Below are 16595 nucleotides of genomic sequence, written 5' to 3' on the forward strand. Positions count from 1 at the left end.
TATGTGCGTTTTGAATATTTTATTCAAAAAAATATTAAACTGTGGTACGGCTGAACCACCGCAAGTAACCTAGAAACCCAAATAAACCACATAACAAGTCCCTATACAGCAACTGTAAAAGTTTCCAAATGAAGACTAACTGTTGAAACCTCGAGTTGCGTGTTCCGGAGAAACTTGAAATAATTTTCGTAGTATTCACAGCCAGTTCTACGGCAATAAACCAAGTAAAGAAGGAAACTGACTTGAGCGGTGTCAACCAAGTCATCCCATAAACAAGCTGAATTTTTGAAACCTCCGAAGTTGCACATAAAGTTACCGCAAGTAAGACACCCATAAATACGAAACATACAGGCCGGAATAAGTTCTCATCTTTAGAAGAACCCAACAAGCCAAACGCCTCTGAGGCACGCCGAATTATAGAAAAACGGTCTAGCGTTCTTTGCACATTGGAAGTGTGCGGAACAGCTGAAACATCACTTTGCGAAGAACACTTTTTCTGTTCCCATGGAACCTTCCCATCGTTTGCAATTGCATCTTTCACATCTTGTTGCGTTGCTTTTGTCACAGTCGACTCTTCAGACAAGTTTTCCTTATCTTCGAAAGGGGTGACGGGAGATGAAGTTTCCTTTTCGACATTGTGTGCTTTGTCTTCACTCACAAGGGCAGAACCGCTAGCTAGTTTAAGACGTTGTGAGCTACTATTAAGTATTCTACGTCTTCGTTCTACTGCTCTTTCTGAGGCACTCATCACAAGTCAACTTTGCAATGTGACGAAGCAATTTGCAATCAATCAATAAGCATCAATCGATGAAATTCATATCTATCTATTGTTGCAAATTTCACAAACTCTCAAACAGGAGTTGCCAAGTTATAATATAAAAGAATACTGCAACTAGCAACTCAACTAGTATCTCCAACTGATGCTTTAAGCAATTTCCGAAAACGATGACTAGCCGTATTCGTGTATACAATTTCACCTCCATTTTCACAACTATGAAAGATGTCTTCTTCCTCTCTTAGTGCACGTTCAGAAGCTTCTTGTTCACTTAGACCTTTTTTCATCAACTCCTTGTAAAACACATCCACAGTAGACTGTCTGGTTTTCCAACGAATACGACTGTTTTGAACGACTTTCACCGTCGGACGTGAGCCTTTAAATACTTTAAAATGGTTATTATCTTGTGGCAATTCTACTTCTGAAGCAGGTCTCTTAGAATCCCTTGAACCAACGTTTTCCTTCAAGTGAGTCATTTCTAATTCCTTGTTCACGTCTGTCTCTTTTTCCTTTGTTTCCAAAACTTTTGCGCTTCCATCCTCAGAACCCAAAGGCTTGTTTAACAAGTGACGTAATCGTTCCCGTAGAATCTAATGAGAAAAAGTAAGACACCAAAGAAAATAGTCAAAGTATTTCTCACTTTGGCGAGTGTTTCCAAGTCGTAACCGCTCCATTTCGAGTTACTTCCTGAACAACAATATAGAAAACATAAATACCACTCTACCTACAACTTACCTCTTATTTCCTCCCTTTGCCATCGTCGAATATCTTCCTCTGACCGAACAACAACTAATAGAGTCAGTAACAAACAAACAGTATACCAAAACCTGGCTCTTACTTGCGTCTTCTCCATGGGCAAACGGGCAAGAGTCACCTTTTGGGCATATACCATACTTTCCAAAATAGTCCTTACACAATTGTTGGCTATTGTTCGAAATAGACTCTTCACCTTGTTCACTGCCTTGTTCTGATGTATCCATGTATTTCTCCGTTCACCAAATACGACTTGACGGTCCCCAATGGGAGAACGATATTTGCTCTCGTTCCAAACCTATTCTCCATTTCGATTACCTAAATGAGATATATTTGCAGCAGCTTTGAAAGAATTCATTTTGAGAAAAAATGTAAAGACAAAATTTTTCTTCGAAGCATTTTTCTTTCTGTGCTGAATGATGAAAATCCAACATGAAGCACAAGATGTGGCATTTTTATTTTGTTTTTCTTATGAAGCCTTCGTTTCGTCTTCTTGTTTTATTTTTCTTTACTGTTACTCTATTTTATATTTATTACGATGTCTTTTACGAGAGAATGCATTATCATTTTCTCAATAGAAAACTAGGTTGGTGATATCATACCATACAACATAGCATACAGATAACCGTTCTTTCCAAAGTGGTTCCTTGAAAGACTTGAAGAGCATACATCTATTTCACAGTCAACTCACCGACTTTGTCAACCATATTGCACCCAACGAATTAGAAGGAAACTCTGCAGATTCTCGATTACAGACGAAATGGTATTATTTCATAGCAAAAGAACTTGTCCATAGAGAACATGCGAAAATTTGTGAAATTGGCTTCAACGCAGGTCATGCAGCTGTCACTTGGTTAAGCGCATTGCCCAATTCAACTTACATTGGTTTCGATAAAGGAATTCACAATTATACCCAACGTTGTGTGAACTACTTAAAGAGACACTTTGGTGAACATCGAATAGAATTATATTATGGTTCATCGGAGACGACTGTTTGGGAATATGCCAATCAACATCCTTGGATGCATTGTGATATTTTTCATGTCGATGGTCAACATTATGGTGAACTTCCTTTTCAAGATATTGCGAATTCCAAAAGAATGGTAGTATCTGGCTCTATCGTTATTGTAGACGATGCTGTTTTAAGAGGACCTTGTGAGAGACCCGGTTCGTTTTGTTACAACCCTACTCAAGCTTGGAAGCAACTGAACGCAAGTGGAATCATGTCAACTGCGGAGTGTATAAGCTTGGAACTGCCGTGGAGAGGTTTTTGTTTCGGTATTGTTCGCAGTCTAGTCACTTGTTGATTTCCTATTGCAAACAAACCCACAAGTCTTTATTTGCAGAAACAATCTCTTCGAATAACTGTCCAGTTCAGTAAAAAAATTAAGTGAGAGAAAGAACAACTTTTCAAACTTTGGTTTCATTTTGTTCCTTTGCTTTGGATGCGGCTTGTTTCTGGCGCATAATTTCGGCATCTCTAAATATTTTGTCAGTTGAAAGTGGCATTCTTGAATATCTTCTTACCGCTCTTTTTTCAACACAGGGTTTTCTTTTTCTTCTTTGCTAGCAGTTTGCCTTTTATGCTTTTCTGCTCTCTTTTGTGCACGTTGTCGATCCACCTCACGTTGATTACCTCCTACTTGGTGTTTCAGTAAAACACGCAAAACTTTATTTTATGGTCAATGGCACTTGCTCGTCATATTGTTCAAGTTGGTGTTACAAACAATCCAAGTGTCAAGTGACGGACACACCACAAAAGACGAAACGATTAAAATGTAAATCAACTTTTCCTCATTCGTGTCGATCGTTGTATATCAAAACAGCGTGTTGTTGAAAAGCCATGTTGGAAAAGATACCGATGCACTCTCCTCTCAATGTATAATGATTCGGCTAATAAAACACTTCAATATTTGAGGAAAAAGTTGAACCACGCTACCTTGAAGCTAATTGGTTCTTGTTCTCCAACAGGGGCTTGTTGACCATAGTCTCCAATAATATGTTTAGCTTCAACATGAATGGGAGGTGCTCCAGTCAAACCGGAAACCATCTAACCATCGCCAATCTCAGCAAAGACTATTTCATAAAAAGTCACATATCATTATACCATTTGCATAGCAATGTCTTCACAATTCTTGTTGTCACGAATCCACTGGAGAACTCTTCTATCAAACGCGCAATAATACCAAAATAAATATTCACTTTTCATAAACTCTATTTTGGTAAGCATAATGGAATATCTTCATTCTCGTTCAGATACAAAGAAAAGCACACAAAATTCCATCTATCTTACTTGTTCTGAGTAGAATCCGTAGGAATATGGGTCACATATTCATATTCATTCTCACGAATCTTGACAAACAAATGAGCATTTTCCTTATTATTATCCCATTTTGCCTTACATTTCTATGCGCTCTAGGAAAAAATCCAGTGAGTGACTCTGAGGAATCGTTCCATATCTGAAAAGCATAAAGGATATCCTCATGATCGATAAACATGTCATCATCGCATATCAACACAGCCTATAGAAAAATAATATCTTTTATATTGATCATCTTTTATCCTCAAGTGCTTACCTTTGTTTCTATTCCTTCCAATGGCAAAAACCTGTTGTTGAGAGAATCAAAAGGCATCGCGACGATAGAAGTTTTGTTCTCATCCAATGCAGTCAACAACTCCTCGGAAGGCTGTCCAATGTTATTCAATAGAAATATCAAAACAGGACTAATCTTACTTGCTTTAATGGATTGTGCCACAATACAAATATACGATGAACCCTAGGATTCTCTTGATAATGTCTAACAAGTCTTTGAACCAACTGTTCTCTATTGAAAGTGGATAGGAGAACGGTAAAACGATCCTGAATAGAATATCGATGAGGCTTTATCAGAATTCCTTTCAGTAACCAACGTCATAGAGTACGATAGCTATTTACTTGCCTGCTGAACAAACTGCTGACTGCATATTTTAGTTTGAAATTCTTGATTGTCGAAGGTATCATTATTTTGTTCCGTTATCAACTGCGTATCCAGTTTCAAAGCTGTGTCAAACATCAAAGGATACAAAGTTACCTGTCTATATATGTAAGCTATTTGTGCATCTATCCATGACAAGTTTTTCATGCGTTGTGAATAAAACATATTCCAATGTTTGACATAACTGTGAACAACCAAAGCCTATTGAACCTCTTAATCTTAAGTTTGGCATTTAGTCTTCCTATTCACACTAACTTGTACGACAAATCCTTCAACTATATATCGACTAGCATTGTCCATCTGTAGAAACCAGTCATTATTAGAGTCTAAGAACGAGAATTTCAATCGTTTGATTTACCTTCAAAGTAGTCACTAGAGGATTGAGCCATCTATAAACAAAGTTTATGGATATTACTTGCAGTAAACCTTGAATTACCTCGAATGACCATCATTCGTATCGACTAGTGCAGAATAACCGGAATCGATATGTCTTTTCCAGATAGAAGACTAACAATAACATACACATTCTCGTATCTGTCATACCAAACAAGACAACTTACCTCTTCTACAAGTTGTGGTGTCTTTCGAATCTTTTTTACTAACAACGCGGGTGAATGTAGAAGAATGACATTCTCAACTTGTTCCATTTCCATCAAAATGACACAACATTGATATGTAATACGAACCATTCCATATCCAAATCTCATCTATTCCATTTTTCAACATGGTTGCGAAGTTATCCTCTAGTTGTCGACAAGCTGATAATGTACTATTCAATATCTCCTAAACGAAATGGGATGACTCAGTTATATTCAAGTTCATCTTACCCAATCGTTGCAGTCTACTTCAACCATACGACTCGAACTCTTATCTTTCTTTTGGTCATTAGAATAGAAAATACCGAGTTGGTTTCGTAGTTGTCTGTCTACAAGTAAATACAAATTGTCTTCTTCTTTGTACTATCGAATGTCCTAATGAGTATTTACAACAAAAAATGATAACTGTATAACTATACCTTGTTCCACAAAGTTAATGAGACATTCATATATTCCAGCTTACAAACAGGTAATCCAACCATCACTCTATTACCAACACCTAATAACAAAAATGAAAGTTGCCAATCAACTATACTCTCTGTTTGCTATACCATTCAATTGACAATAAAGAGAAAACACATCACTACGACCAACTGTAGACGATGCTTGGTTGGGTCGTCTCAAGAAAGTGTTTCCAGTCACGAATAACTGATACAACAATAAGGCTGAAACGGACTACAACTATAAGTCAGTTGACAGTGTACATTATGTAACTTACAGCGACCAACAATATTATAGCTCTCCGAGAACATCGGCTTCTCCACGTGTCGACCTTTCCTTGCATCATTGGGTCATTTCCCCAAGCAATGGCCCGATAAAGAAATTTGCATGAAGAATTTTAAGATTGAGAAAATCCATGTTATAGAGACAACATTTTACATAAATACAAGATGAAAGATTGCGTCTCAAAAAATATGAACCATATTATTGACTAATTGTATAGTTTCATATGAGTGGATCATGCTATTCCATATCTATATATGGATATATCTGAATATGTGTGGGCGTAATTAGTCACCCATCTCCAAACCGTCCTCCAATTGTGACTCACTGTCTTCCTGTTCCATTACATTTTCCCAATCAGTATCTGAATCATCACAAAAACCACCACCGTCCTCGAGAAGCAACATATCATCGGAACTGAATACGCGACGAATTCCAGGTTGATTGCCATGTGGTGAGCGATGAGCGTTTGCCCAAGCACAAACTCTTCTAAACAGTATGGAAAGGTCATCACGAAGGCGTTCAAACTTCCCGGGTATCTTTCGAACCCTCTTCTCATCCAAGTAAAGCTCTCTATTAACCTCTATTTGAATGCAGTGACGTCCTTGACGAGGATTCCCATACATTCTTAATATGGCAGCTCCTGCATAAGGTTCATTCAATGAAATGCGATATCCCAAGTCTTGTAAAGTATCAACAACAACTGAAGTAAACTCTGGGCCAGCACTCTTTCCCCTCAAGTTACCAACTACCATATCCGGTCTACGAGTACCTTCCGTATCGGGAGTCATCTTATTGCCTTTGGACTTCATGGAATGAAAATCAATATGAAAAACGGTTCCAAACTCCTGAAACGTGCTTTCTAACTGTCTTTGAAGTTCTCTATGATATGCCCTATAGTAATGTTCCAAACGATATTGTACTTCCGCAACACTAAGTTTACGTTGATAAACACGAATACCAGGAACTACATATTTTCGCAACAACCCAAGGCCTTTTTTTGTCTTTTCTGAAACAGCAAGAGTTTCTGGCCACTCTCCATCTACAAGTTCCATATCGATATCATTCGGAAAACGGTTTACATCTACCGAAAATAATTAAGTTCAGCCTATCCATTTATATCTGTACCCATATACCTATATAGCAGCGCGGAAACAGTGCATACAAAACGACAGCACCCGAATCTACAGCACTCAGAATCAACTCATCGACATAAGCATCTTCTCCCCAACGGAGTTTACTAATAGGAGTTGCTGACCCAAAATCTGCTGGATAGTATCTTCCCGAGTGTGGACTATCCATGACTACAGGCGCTCTTCGTGAAATGTGTGGATAGTAAACTTCGTATACGGGCAACTTGTCATCCGTGCCTATGGCAACCTCACTTGTGGATGTCGCAGAAGTTTTAGGAGACACCGTTTTCAAAGGATGGAAGAGGAAACCATGACTAACTGGTGCAGAGCGACTCAGTTCCACATGCTTGCCAACTAGACTTTCCATGTCCTTGGCGTGTTTTTGGGCAGATGACCGTTTTCCGCGTGCAACTTCCCAATTCTGGTCATGGCCTTTAGCACGAAATATGCTGTTGGGAAATATGTGGTCCCTTTCGTCTAACTTGGACATGTCTCAAGAAAACCCAACCAAGTTCAGCCAGGAGAAGAAAACTTGGCCAATGCCGTCTAATCAAAACGTCTAAATGATAATCCCTTCTCAGAGAGGATAGGAACCCTCCTGCTCTGTTTTTATTATAAACCATCAACATCGTTTTGGTAAAACAAATATGCTTCAATTGATAACATATACTATATATGTGTATACAGAATGTATCGAAAGTATCAAAAAGCACCCGCATCCAGAGCGATGAGGGAGCCTATACAAGCCAAGCACATTGCACAGTCAATGCAAGTTTGTATTTCTTGCAAGCGTAACTGTCGCTCTTGAAAGTATGCACTCGATAGAGGTTCAACATGAGTTTCTTCAACAAAAAAATACTTACTTTTGCTGTCTAGTCACTGGGTCGTCTAATATTTGAGTGGCACGCATCTGACCAGGATTACCATAATATCCACCAGGTTGCGCATATACTGGAGGTGGTGCTTGAACGTTGCTATAAGGTTGAGGAGATCCACTGTTCCCGTAAGTAGTGTAATCATCACCAGTGTATCTTATTTCTAAATAGAGGTCTCCTTGGGAACGCCAAGAGCCATCCTTTTGTTTAAATAAAACAGGATACCAACCTATTCAAAGCGTATATAATATCCTATAGCCAGCCAATTAAAAAGACTAGACTTACCCAGTTGAGAACCATCCCCAAAAACTTGGTTGAGAGGAACTTCAGCTCTTCCAGCATTTTCTTTAGAAACATTGCGGTCTACATATACAAATGCAGTTAGATTGGAGGTATCTGGTGTCACCTGAATAGGAAACTCCATGGCGTTCCACACTATTTCTGTACCACTGCCCTTTACATTCTCGGTTCTAAAAAAGTCTTGTTGCGGCGAAGAGATAACTACATAAGCACCCTACAAATGAAAAGAATACATAAGGACTATTACACCTGAATTCAAGGAGTCTTACTTCCGAGTTGGTTGGAACCGGGATATTCTGTGCTCGAACGACTACAAAAACAATTTGTCAACAAGGATGGAATATATGGGAATAGAATTTGATCTCAAAACAAAGTTGACCACTTACCGCTTACCAATAGTTTCTTTCTCATACCACTACTCTATACGACACTGCCAACCCAAAAGGACAAGAATCAAATCCTCCCCCCACAAACGATTCCAAGTTTAAATTTCCTTTATTGGCCTTCATTAGTTACTATTCTTTAGGAAGTTTATACTGTTCAATAATTCGGCGAGCATATTCTGGAACATGACGTTGTAAAATATTCGGAAAATTTCGCTTCATGTATAGATAATTTCGAGTGAAGTGAGAGTCGATAGAAAACCGAGCATATTCTAAGCCCTTTGGTCCCAATTTGTCAATAACGACTCCTAAAAGTTGAGCAATCCACATGGGCAAAGTCATTCCTTTATCATAAGCAGGAATGCTATTTTGGACGGCTTGTAAGCGATTGCCCGAAGAAGACAAAGGCATAGTCTCTATTTGGGAGCTTACTAAATCCAACATTTCCATTCCAATCTCATTACGAACAACTATCCACTGCCATCCAAAAGGTGCTCCCATGTAACCGACAACCAAATCAGCTAATGAATTCACATAGTCAAAACAAGACAAACAAGATGGTGCAAAAATGTCCTTCAATTCATTAGTCTTTAAACCAAAAAAAGGTACTGTTTCCGTCCATTGTTTGCCAGGACCGCCCACTACTTTATCGTCATGTTTGAAATGAACTCGAAAATCTTGCATAAACTCATAGTGGACCACTGTGTCAGGACTTGTAGAAGTTGTCCTTAGAAACTTGTCCAAACCTTTTCTTGTCACATTATCTACACAAGGAGTACCCAATACATATAGCTTTTCCAAACCCAATTTGGACTGTACACTTCTCAAAGCTTCCACTTGACAACCAACGCCAATGACGCCTATTCGAGTAAAACCAGACGCTTCCACTGTGTCAAGAACTGAAAGATTAGGTGATAACGTTGGTTTATTGACTCTCGAAGCATATATCTCCTCAGGCGTCGTTGCGAGAACAGGTTTGGGTTGAAAACGATCTTGCTCATCATTCCTGACACAAACGATTCCTTGAACTTTGCCAGTTTCAAGTAGTCTTGTGGCAATACTAGTTACAATACCACTCCACTGTGCACCCGGTAATGGTTGTTTTCTTCTAGCTGCTATCATGTTGAGATGAACTCCAAAATAGAGTTCATTTTCTACTTCCAAATCTCTTGACTTTCCATGAACTGTATATTCCAATTCGCTGATGTGTTGATTTAAAAAGGCACAACTATCCTTGACATAGTGTATGAAGCGAGTGTCACAAAGTCCACAGTGAGAACACAACGACTTTGCAGGATACTGACGGGTATCATACTTTCCACCTAATCCACCATAATTTTTTAAACGTCGGTGTGGGTATTGCTCTTGTTCTTTCTGACTATAAGTAGACGATTTTCCTGTTACGCAATATTTACGAACCCTCCTTCTTTCCCATACAGAGAAGAATACTGGACTAGGAACATCAACGTAGTGACCTAACCAAAAACAGACATTTTGTTTGACACCCTTAGATGAGAGTCTTCTTTTGTTTACTAGACTATGCTTCGTATATACTTTGCATGACGATAACCACACAACAAATCCTAACATGGGACTAACTAACAATCTCCGCTACTTCCCTCTGACCCTTCATTGGGATTTCACTGTATATATATTTATATGTTAATGGAAACTTTTATCAACTACAATTGGATAGCTGAAACAGTATCTAGCTATCATTATGGATAAGTAGCAGTTCAAACCCACAATCTTATATTGTTGTCTACCTTATCTGTTATCTTGTTTTATTCAATAGCTAAGAATTGACTAATAGGAGCATCATGAAAAAAATAACAATTTCACCAGATAATAACATAAACACAATGGTTTGAGCTACCATTTCATGCTTTATGAATTTATCATTCTTATCTCTAATACTATTCCAGTGTTTTATTATCAAGAATGAAATGGAAATCAGTCTTCATTCGATGCTTTTGAACATTGGAGATTCTCGATTTCCGTTAGAAAATTTGTTTTGGTGGACAGGAGTGAGTTTTTGTGGAAACGATATGAGCACCTTCTATCAGAACCCTCCAGTCAAAATAGGAAGTTATATTCTTGGGAAAACTTTAGGTGTAGGTTCTTTTGGAAAAGTCAAGTTGGCAGAACACGAACAAACTGTCAGTACTATCAAACGTTCAAAATTCCGCGTTGAAACTTGAATAGGGCAAAAAAGTGGCGGTGAAAATATTGAACCGGCAAAAGATAAAATCCCTTGGAATGGATGAAAAAGTGCAGCGTGAAATAAAGATTCTCAAGTTGTTCAACCACCCACATGTCGTTCGCCTATATGAAGTGATAGATACTCCAACCGATATTTTTGTGGTAACAGAATACATCAGTGGAGGAGAGCTTTTTGACTTTATCGTGGAAAGAGGACGTTTGAGTGAAGATGAAGCTCGTAAATTCTTTCAACAGGTATTGCTTTTGAAGTTGTGTGCCATACTGTGGATTGACCGTTGTAGATTATTTCCGGTGTTGAATATTGTCACCGCCATATGGTCGTACATCGTGATTTGAAACCAGAAAATTTACTTTTGGACTCAAATATGCACGTCAAAATAGCGGATTTTGGACTATCGAATATTTTGAAGGATGGTCAGTTTTTAAAGACGAGTTGTGGTTCTCCCAATTATGCGGCTCCAGAAGTTATATCAGGAAAACTTTATGCTGGTCCAGAGGTATGAGATATACTGGAGCTTCTCTATTCGTTTTTTTATGGAACTCATGACTTGATTAGGTTGATATTTGGAGTTGCGGAGTGATTGTGTATGCTTTACTTTGTGGTTCATTACCTTTTGATGATGAAAATATTCCCAACCTTTTTAAGAAAATAAGGGGTGGCATTTATATTCTTCCTTCTTATCTTTCTGAACATTCTCGTGATATTATCTCCAGAATGTTAATTACGGACCCATTAAGACGTATTACCATAGAAGAGATTCGGAGACATCCTTGGTTTATCACCAAACTTCCACGATATATAGCTTTAGGTCCCCAAAGTATTCATCAGCTACTGAACATTGATGAGAGGGTTTTAAAACTTGTTGAAGAGCGTACCGGATATTCCAGAGAGAAAGTAATCAATTCTTTAAAAAAGGGCAAGCGCAACTGTTATTCAGTAGCCTATCAGTTGTTGAAGGATTCTATTGTGAAAATGGATATCTCTGAGGAGATGGAAGCAGCTATTTCGGAAACTTCTCTCCAAGAGACTCATTTTATGAACAACAATAAGGAAGATGAAGTTTATCGCCATTTGTATCGTAAGATGGACTCTAACCAGTAAGTCTTTTTTGAATTTTGATGAAATGAAGAATCATCCCTTTTCAGTTTTTGTCTCGGAATACGTATGAAAGAACCCAGTGCTTCGGAAACGATGATCAAGCTTTATCGAGTATTGACTTGCAATCATTGGAAATGGAGAAATTTTGGACAATATCATGTAAGCAGAAAATGCTCAGTTCCCCTGTCTATATATATATATATTTTTTTTATTATGATTATCTTTAGATAAAAGTAGTGACTGTCCCTGTTTCGAATCATGTAGCTTTCGTGAAAATGAGCATACAGGTGTATAAAGATGTGGATGGATATCTCGTAGATATCCAAGTAAGTATGGTGAGAATTGTTTTTATTGGAGGACTTATGACTCGCTCTTATTAGAAATTGCGTGGAAATGTGTTGTTATTTTTGGAAAGTTGTGATGTATTGTTTAAACAACTTGCTGGTTGGTGATGTTGATAGTGTTTCTTTTTGGATTGTTTCCATTTTTGAGATATTTTTTGAGCTTTGATATTATTTGTAAATATCTCTTGGATTTTTATTTATTAAGGAGTTTTGGGTTCTTCTATAAATGTTATAGAAGAAAAGCCCTCCTTGGAATAAAAGCCAATCATCATGGCAATCTCGAGTTCAATTTGAAAATAGAAACGGTGTACAACGGGAGAAGAAGACTATCGAGTTGAACAGACTATGCAAAGTGAAACAACACTTGTTTCGACTCCAATTTTGAAGTTATCATTCCTTCGTATTCCTTCTATCTTTAGAAAATCCAAGTCTACTCCAGAACCTGTGTCGAAGGAATCTCCTTCCTTCAGAGAGGAGAAGACCACAACAACGATAAAGGATGTCTTCCCAGTAACTCGATACGCCACCCATTCTGTAAAGAAACAGCAGTCAAAGAAAGAAAAGTCGACGAGTGAAACGACTACCATCACTACAGTACCCAAACGCAAGTCACCTCGAAAGAAGAGAATTGACACTTCTTTTCGGGGTCTTTTACGTAACGAGAACCAAAGCAGTAGTTGCACAGAAGACAAAGTATCTTTGGAACATACAACGTCTCCACCAACCACTCGCGTAAATACTGTTGAAGAAGGTGTTGCAACTGCCGCTGCGGCAAAGTTGTTGTTGGAAGCCTCACAAAGGATGCAAGACCAAGAAAGTGTCGATAGTCGAATGACAAGTACTACTTGTAGTATACCTCATTCCTTGTCTTATCCAACCAACCCATGTGAACAACCGTTATCGAATACGAAGAGCGAAAAGACTGGTACATATCGAGTAGTTCTCTCAACGGATACAGTTGAGTATATCCATCAGATTCTGAAAAGAGAAGAAGATATCTGTAGATGGCAACAAGTGATGTTGAATTTCCTTGTTAGTAAAACGAATACCACGAAATCATCAGATTCTTCGGAGCCTATTGGTGATAATGAAATGGAACAACAACAGCCATGGGAACAATTGTTGCAAGAACAAAAAAAGCAACTTGTTATCGTAAAAGAATTGATCGAAAAAGCTGACCTTGAGTTGGTCACAAGTGATAGTGTATTGGATAAGAAGCATTCAGAGAAACAAGAGTAGAGTTGTGTAGTCAGTTGAAAGCAAGTCTGAATAAAAGAGCATTCCTAGAATGGAAGAGCAGTTTCCATGGTTATCATTTTCTCAAGTCTCTCTCTCTCTCTCTCTCTCTCTCTCTCTCAAGGTTGCATAGTTTCATGTTACTTTGATTGGAACAGCCATTCAAAATAATTTCAATGATTATGTTGTGAAGTGGAGTGCCTTGTTGGACAACGAGAACTCATATATTGAACCAATGGTGGATGACTTTCAGTTTTATAGAAAGACCAAGTTGGGTACTTGTGGTAAGTTAGAAAGGATATCATAGAACACTATTGAGTCATTTTCTATGTAGTTGTAGTTGGTGGTTGTGGTTATTTGGGTCAAAGGTTATTGAACCAATTGTGTAAATTGAGACAACTGGAATTAGTGGCTGGAATCATAGTAGTAGACGTCCAACTATTGTCCGAGAGTGAGAAAAGAAGATATGATGGAGTGGAGTTTTTACACTGTGCTGCTGGTACAGGTCAACTTAAGAATTGGGGTGGCAAGTTGGTTCACATTCTGACCCTCTCTTCTGTCTTATCCTTGCTTGATAGATGAGTTCTGGAGAAAGTTATTTGGAGGAACAATATTCTTTGTAGCAGCTTGTGCCTCTACTGAACTCCATTTTGCAAGAGCGTATAGGACGAATGTTCAAGGAGTGGAAGAGTTGCTATGCATTGCACGGTTATATGGTGCTAGGGCCTTTGTTCTTACCAGTACACATAATGTTGTATTTAATGGTACTCGTGAAATAGTGAATGAAGACGAGTCTACTCCCATTGTCCACCAATTTATGGATATTTATACACAAACCAAGGCAGAGTCGGAAAGATTGGTCGGTAATAGTTTTCTTTCCATTTTGTTATTGACATTGCATGTACATATATATATATAGACATTGGGATGGAATGGTGTCAATCAACTACACACTTGTGCCTTACGTCCTGGAGGTATTTATGGTCCAGGAGAAAAAGTACATTTTGAAAGAATTCGAAAGTTGGCTAAACTCGGACTCCTTTATTTTTTGATTTCTCCCGTTCCCGAGAAGAATATGGTAAGTAATTCCACGAAATCTGAGTTTTGTGTCGAATCATATTGTTTGGAGGACTTTGTTCACGTGGATAATTTGGTGGATGCACATATTTTGGCAGCGCAACGGTTACATGAAGAAGCCATCGATCCAAATGTTCTTAAAACGACTAGCGGAAATGCCTTTTTTATTTCCGAAAACGATCCCCAGTGTTTACAAACTTTTTATATTCCTGCCTTATTGGCTTCAGGTATTTCACCTCCACTATTTACTTTGTATATACCAAGAAAATGGGTATATCCTTTTGCTGTATGCACTCAATGGATAGCAAAATGGTTGAATAAGAAGCCTATTTTGATGCCCATGGAGTTGAAAAAGTCCACCATGATTCATACTTTTACAAGTGAAAAGGCAAACAAGGCATTTGGATATATTCCAAGAAAGTCGATTCAAGCTGGTGTTGAAGAATGGTGTCGATATGAACAACGTCGTTCTCGAATGAATGAGAAGAGTAGGTTGGGCTCCATACTTATATTAGTTTTGATAGGGTTAGTTTTGTGGATCTCATTTGTTTTGTATCGAAAATGAAGACCAAAATGATTACTTGGAAAAACTACCTTTTGCAAAGGTTGAAAAGAACAAAAGAAAGATTACCATCATGTTTCACAATATTCTAATTTATCCATTCTTGAAAACATCGCTTTGAGAATCTCTCCGTTTCCAACCTTATCTTGGTGTCTACAAGATTGGACCCTGTTCCTTCCAACCCCAAAAAGGAAGCGAATCTGTTGCTCACTTGGTGGCATAAGTTTCCCTAGGATAGAACCAGGCTTCTCCTAATCGTCTTCCAACGACAGTTCCTAAACCAAGCATAAGACCTGATATGAGAGGAAATATGACGACATCTCTTATTCTCTTTGCTGTATCCTTCCAAGGTTGAAACTTGCTTTGTACAATGCGACAAGCACAAGAACCTTCACAACTGCAAACTCCTCCTTGCAAACATGGACAATCTCTATTGTCAACTCGATCGCTTTCACTAGATGAACTTTGATTGTCTTGGTTCATAAAGTCGCTTGTGAGTGCTTTCACACAACAGAATAATGTCTTCAACGCCCACTACCACTATTCAATGTGATGATTTCCATTTCACAAGTCATGTTTCCATAGAAAACCCAAAAAGAAACAACAACGAGTGAAACCAAAATATTTCCATATCTTAAACTGGTTAGCTTTTCTTGGATATCTAAGAACACTCGTAGTCTGCATCGTCGTATATTTCACTTGCAAGTGAAAAGTGATGGTTCCATCGAATGAGCTCACTTTCATAAAACACAACAATCGTTTTATCACGAAAACAAAAACACAATTTGCCTTACAAAGGCATCGCAAACATACGCTTTAACCACTACAATTGACCACAATCGGTGACCTTCACTTCCTTCTTGGGCGCTCCACTCTGTGTACCTACAGCTTCCATATTCTTCACGATATCCGTTCCCTCTACGACCTTTCCAAATACCACATGTTTGCCATCCAACCAAGGCGTCTTCACTACTGTAATAAAGAACTGACTTCCATTGGTATTCGGTCCAGCGTTGGCCATCGATAATAAAAATGGTTCTCCATGTTTCAACTTGAAGTTTTCATCCTCAAACTTGGAACCGTAGATGCTCTTGCCTCCCGTTCCATCACCGCGAGTGAAATCTCCACCTTGGCACATAAACTGAGGTATGATTCTAGATACAGGTGCGTGAGATCTACATTATGAGATCGAGTTGACAAACCTGTGAAACTTGGAACCTTTGTATCCAAACCCCTTTTCACCGGTGCACAGGGCACGGAAATTTTCGGCAGTTTTAGGAACGACATCCGAAAACAACTAGAAAATTGAATAGAAGAAGCAGGAAATAGATACACTACTCACTTCAAATACAACTCTTCCAGCAGGTTGTCCACCGATAGAGATATCAAAGAAACACTTGGGATGAGACATGATGTCAACAACAACAACAATCAATAAGAAATGATTGAAAATTCAAAAGGTGGAGGAATGATGGGATAAACGTTACATAGAAATAGAAATGGGAACCTTTTGCTCAAGAATAATAGAAAAGAGAGGACGA

General features: G+C 38.4%; 11 protein-coding genes across 12 annotated transcripts; 3 read left to right on the top strand and 8 right to left on the bottom strand.

The window, feature by feature from the left end:
• Nucleotides 1–3: 3 nt before the first annotated feature.
• Gasu_30590 (uncharacterized protein) lies at nucleotides 4–817 on the bottom strand. The gene has a single exon (XM_005706085.1). It carries the CDS (start codon nucleotides 746–748, stop codon nucleotides 35–37), a length of 714 nt encoding a protein of 237 aa, XP_005706142.1. The 5' UTR covers nucleotides 749–817; the 3' UTR covers nucleotides 4–34.
• A 15-nt stretch (nucleotides 818–832) lies between these two features.
• Nucleotides 833–1827, bottom strand: Gasu_30600 (uncharacterized protein). Its single transcript, XM_005706086.1, has 4 exons — nucleotides 1614–1827; nucleotides 1511–1564; nucleotides 1416–1462; nucleotides 833–1365 (listed from the first exon to the last, which is right to left on the bottom strand). The coding sequence occupies exons 1-4, from the start codon at nucleotides 1753–1755 to the stop codon at nucleotides 901–903; spliced, it is 708 nt and encodes a 235-aa protein (XP_005706143.1). The 5' UTR covers nucleotides 1756–1827; the 3' UTR covers nucleotides 833–900.
• A 525-nt stretch (nucleotides 1828–2352) lies between these two features.
• Nucleotides 2353–5907, bottom strand: Gasu_30610 (alpha-1,4-N-acetylglucosaminyltransferase EXTL3). Its single transcript, XM_005706087.1, has 21 exons — nucleotides 5818–5907; nucleotides 5651–5774; nucleotides 5519–5598; nucleotides 5331–5462; nucleotides 5190–5286; nucleotides 5064–5140; nucleotides 4940–5010; nucleotides 4862–4892; nucleotides 4759–4803; nucleotides 4600–4704; nucleotides 4464–4548; nucleotides 4263–4423; nucleotides 4105–4215; nucleotides 3931–4050; nucleotides 3822–3880; nucleotides 3636–3768; nucleotides 3468–3578; nucleotides 3353–3421; nucleotides 3225–3315; nucleotides 3056–3167; nucleotides 2353–3008 (listed from the first exon to the last, which is right to left on the bottom strand). The coding sequence occupies exons 1-21, from the start codon at nucleotides 5881–5883 to the stop codon at nucleotides 2939–2941; spliced, it is 1950 nt and encodes a 649-aa protein (XP_005706144.1). The 5' UTR covers nucleotides 5884–5907; the 3' UTR covers nucleotides 2353–2938.
• Nucleotides 5908–5942: 35 nt separating this feature from the next.
• Gasu_30620 (N-formylglutamate deformylase) lies at nucleotides 5943–7537 on the bottom strand. The gene is made up of 2 exons (XM_005706088.1): nucleotides 6959–7537; nucleotides 5943–6906 (listed from the first exon to the last, which is right to left on the bottom strand). Exons 1-2 carry the CDS (start codon nucleotides 7443–7445, stop codon nucleotides 6110–6112), a joined length of 1284 nt encoding a protein of 427 aa, XP_005706145.1. The 5' UTR covers nucleotides 7446–7537; the 3' UTR covers nucleotides 5943–6109.
• Nucleotides 7538–7548: 11 nt separating this feature from the next.
• Nucleotides 7549–8607, bottom strand: Gasu_30630 (uncharacterized protein). The gene is made up of 5 exons (XM_005706089.1): nucleotides 8517–8607; nucleotides 8400–8440; nucleotides 8116–8344; nucleotides 7819–8059; nucleotides 7549–7772 (listed from the first exon to the last, which is right to left on the bottom strand). Exons 1-5 carry the CDS (start codon nucleotides 8539–8541, stop codon nucleotides 7658–7660), a joined length of 651 nt encoding a protein of 216 aa, XP_005706146.1. The 5' UTR covers nucleotides 8542–8607; the 3' UTR covers nucleotides 7549–7657.
• Nucleotides 8608–8609: 2 nt separating this feature from the next.
• Gasu_30640 (coenzyme F420 hydrogenase beta subunit) lies at nucleotides 8610–10147 on the bottom strand. The gene has a single exon (XM_005706090.1). The coding sequence runs from the start codon at nucleotides 10101–10103 to the stop codon at nucleotides 8646–8648; it is 1458 nt and encodes a 485-aa protein (XP_005706147.1). The 5' UTR covers nucleotides 10104–10147; the 3' UTR covers nucleotides 8610–8645.
• A 290-nt stretch (nucleotides 10148–10437) lies between these two features.
• Gasu_30650 (serine/threonine protein kinase) lies at nucleotides 10438–12421 on the top strand. Its single transcript, XM_005706091.1, has 7 exons — nucleotides 10438–10672; nucleotides 10719–10970; nucleotides 11018–11233; nucleotides 11293–11834; nucleotides 11883–11994; nucleotides 12063–12161; nucleotides 12216–12421. Exons 1-7 carry the CDS (start codon nucleotides 10460–10462, stop codon nucleotides 12285–12287), a joined length of 1506 nt encoding a protein of 501 aa, XP_005706148.1. The 5' UTR covers nucleotides 10438–10459; the 3' UTR covers nucleotides 12288–12421.
• A 16-nt stretch (nucleotides 12422–12437) lies between these two features.
• On the top strand, nucleotides 12438–13498 carry Gasu_30660 (uncharacterized protein). Its single transcript, XM_005706092.1, has one exon. It carries the CDS (start codon nucleotides 12525–12527, stop codon nucleotides 13416–13418), a length of 894 nt encoding a protein of 297 aa, XP_005706149.1. The 5' UTR covers nucleotides 12438–12524; the 3' UTR covers nucleotides 13419–13498.
• Nucleotides 13499–13557: 59 nt separating this feature from the next.
• On the top strand, nucleotides 13558–15078 carry Gasu_30670 (3-beta hydroxysteroid dehydrogenase/isomerase family protein). Of its 2 annotated transcripts, XM_005706094.1 has the most exons (5): nucleotides 13558–13699; nucleotides 13750–13941; nucleotides 13994–14274; nucleotides 14335–14493; nucleotides 14545–15078. In XM_005706094.1, the coding sequence occupies exons 1-5, from the start codon at nucleotides 13651–13653 to the stop codon at nucleotides 15055–15057; spliced, it is 1194 nt and encodes a 397-aa protein (XP_005706151.1). In that variant the 5' UTR covers nucleotides 13558–13650; the 3' UTR covers nucleotides 15058–15078. The 2 variants fall into 2 exon arrangements, with proteins under 2 accessions (XP_005706151.1, XP_005706150.1); XM_005706093.1 differs by having other exon boundaries at nucleotides 14335–15078.
• A 24-nt stretch (nucleotides 15079–15102) lies between these two features.
• On the bottom strand, nucleotides 15103–15657 carry Gasu_30680 (uncharacterized protein). Its single transcript, XM_005706095.1, has one exon. The coding sequence runs from the start codon at nucleotides 15535–15537 to the stop codon at nucleotides 15262–15264; it is 276 nt and encodes a 91-aa protein (XP_005706152.1). The 5' UTR covers nucleotides 15538–15657; the 3' UTR covers nucleotides 15103–15261.
• Nucleotides 15658–15792: 135 nt separating this feature from the next.
• Gasu_30690 (peptidylprolyl isomerase) lies at nucleotides 15793–16517 on the bottom strand. Its single transcript, XM_005706096.1, has 3 exons — nucleotides 16397–16517; nucleotides 16257–16351; nucleotides 15793–16208 (listed from the first exon to the last, which is right to left on the bottom strand). The coding sequence occupies exons 1-3, from the start codon at nucleotides 16463–16465 to the stop codon at nucleotides 15878–15880; spliced, it is 495 nt and encodes a 164-aa protein (XP_005706153.1). The 5' UTR covers nucleotides 16466–16517; the 3' UTR covers nucleotides 15793–15877.
• Nucleotides 16518–16595: the final 78 nt, after the last annotated feature.

This window comes from Galdieria sulphuraria, assembly GCF_000341285.1.
Source record: "Galdieria sulphuraria unplaced genomic scaffold scaf_23, whole genome shotgun sequence".
NCBI lineage: Eukaryota > Rhodophyta > Bangiophyceae > Galdieriales > Galdieriaceae > Galdieria > Galdieria sulphuraria.

What these genes read in the sequence shown, in the direction of transcription:
- Gasu_30610 (XM_005706087.1), bottom strand. Translation starts at nt 5,883, where the DNA reads ATGCAAGGAAAGGTCGACACGTGGAGAAGCCGATGTTCTCGGAGAGCT. An exon ending in TGAGATTTGGATATGGAATG is followed by an intron (nt 5,141 to 5,189) that starts GTTCGTATTACA and finishes AAATGGAACAAG; the next exon opens with TTGAGAATGTCATTCTTCTA. An exon ending in CTCTAGTGACTACTTTGAAG is followed by an intron (nt 4,804 to 4,861) that starts GTAAATCAAACG and finishes TGGTTTCTACAG; the next exon opens with ATGGACAATGCTAGTCGATA.
- Gasu_30590 (XM_005706085.1), bottom strand. Translation starts at nt 748, where the DNA reads ATGAGTGCCTCAGAAAGAGCAGTAGAACGAAGACGTAGAATACTTAAT.
- Gasu_30640 (XM_005706090.1), bottom strand. Translation starts at nt 10,103, where the DNA reads ATGTTAGGATTTGTTGTGTGGTTATCGTCATGCAAAGTATATACGAAG.
- Gasu_30690 (XM_005706096.1), bottom strand. Translation starts at nt 16,465, where the DNA reads ATGTCTCATCCCAAGTGTTTCTTTGATATCTCTATCGGTGGACAACCT. An exon ending in CTGGAAGAGTTGTATTTGAA is followed by an intron (nt 16,352 to 16,396) that starts GTGAGTAGTGTA and finishes TCAATTTTCTAG; the next exon opens with TTGTTTTCGGATGTCGTTCC. An exon ending in AAAGGTTCCAAGTTTCACAG is followed by an intron (nt 16,209 to 16,256) that starts GTTTGTCAACTC and finishes ACCTGTATCTAG; the next exon opens with AATCATACCTCAGTTTATGT.
- Gasu_30620 (XM_005706088.1), bottom strand. Translation starts at nt 7,445, where the DNA reads ATGTCCAAGTTAGACGAAAGGGACCACATATTTCCCAACAGCATATTT. An exon ending in GTTTCCGCGCTGCTATATAG is followed by an intron (nt 6,907 to 6,958) that starts GTATATGGGTAC and finishes TATTTTCGGTAG; the next exon opens with ATGTAAACCGTTTTCCGAAT.
- Gasu_30600 (XM_005706086.1), bottom strand. Translation starts at nt 1,755, where the DNA reads ATGGATACATCAGAACAAGGCAGTGAACAAGGTGAAGAGTCTATTTCG. An exon ending in GCAAAGGGAGGAAATAAGAG is followed by an intron (nt 1,463 to 1,510) that starts GTAAGTTGTAGG and finishes ATTGTTGTTCAG; the next exon opens with GAAGTAACTCGAAATGGAGC. An exon ending in ACTTGGAAACACTCGCCAAA is followed by an intron (nt 1,366 to 1,415) that starts GTGAGAAATACT and finishes TTTTCTCATTAG; the next exon opens with ATTCTACGGGAACGATTACG.
- Gasu_30650 (XM_005706091.1), top strand. Translation starts at nt 10,460, where the DNA reads ATGGAAATCAGTCTTCATTCGATGCTTTTGAACATTGGAGATTCTCGA. An exon ending in CTCGTAAATTCTTTCAACAG is followed by an intron (nt 10,971 to 11,017) that starts GTATTGCTTTTG and finishes TGACCGTTGTAG; the next exon opens with ATTATTTCCGGTGTTGAATA. An exon ending in GATATCTCGTAGATATCCAA is followed by an intron (nt 12,162 to 12,215) that starts GTAAGTATGGTG and finishes CGCTCTTATTAG; the next exon opens with AAATTGCGTGGAAATGTGTT.
- Gasu_30670 (XM_005706093.1), top strand. Translation starts at nt 13,651, where the DNA reads ATGGTGGATGACTTTCAGTTTTATAGAAAGACCAAGTTGGGTACTTGT. An exon ending in GACCAAGTTGGGTACTTGTG is followed by an intron (nt 13,700 to 13,749) that starts GTAAGTTAGAAA and finishes TTTTCTATGTAG; the next exon opens with TTGTAGTTGGTGGTTGTGGT. An exon ending in TCAACTTAAGAATTGGGGTG is followed by an intron (nt 13,942 to 13,993) that starts GCAAGTTGGTTC and finishes CTTGCTTGATAG; the next exon opens with ATGAGTTCTGGAGAAAGTTA.
- Gasu_30660 (XM_005706092.1), top strand. Translation starts at nt 12,525, where the DNA reads ATGCAAAGTGAAACAACACTTGTTTCGACTCCAATTTTGAAGTTATCA.
- Gasu_30680 (XM_005706095.1), bottom strand. Translation starts at nt 15,537, where the DNA reads ATGAACCAAGACAATCAAAGTTCATCTAGTGAAAGCGATCGAGTTGAC.
- Gasu_30630 (XM_005706089.1), bottom strand. Translation starts at nt 8,541, where the DNA reads ATGAGAAAGAAACTATTGGTAAGCG. An exon ending in AAAGAAACTATTGGTAAGCG is followed by an intron (nt 8,441 to 8,516) that starts GTAAGTGGTCAA and finishes TTGTTTTTGTAG; the next exon opens with TCGTTCGAGCACAGAATATC. An exon ending in TGGGGATGGTTCTCAACTGG is followed by an intron (nt 8,060 to 8,115) that starts GTAAGTCTAGTC and finishes CGCTTTGAATAG; the next exon opens with GTTGGTATCCTGTTTTATTT.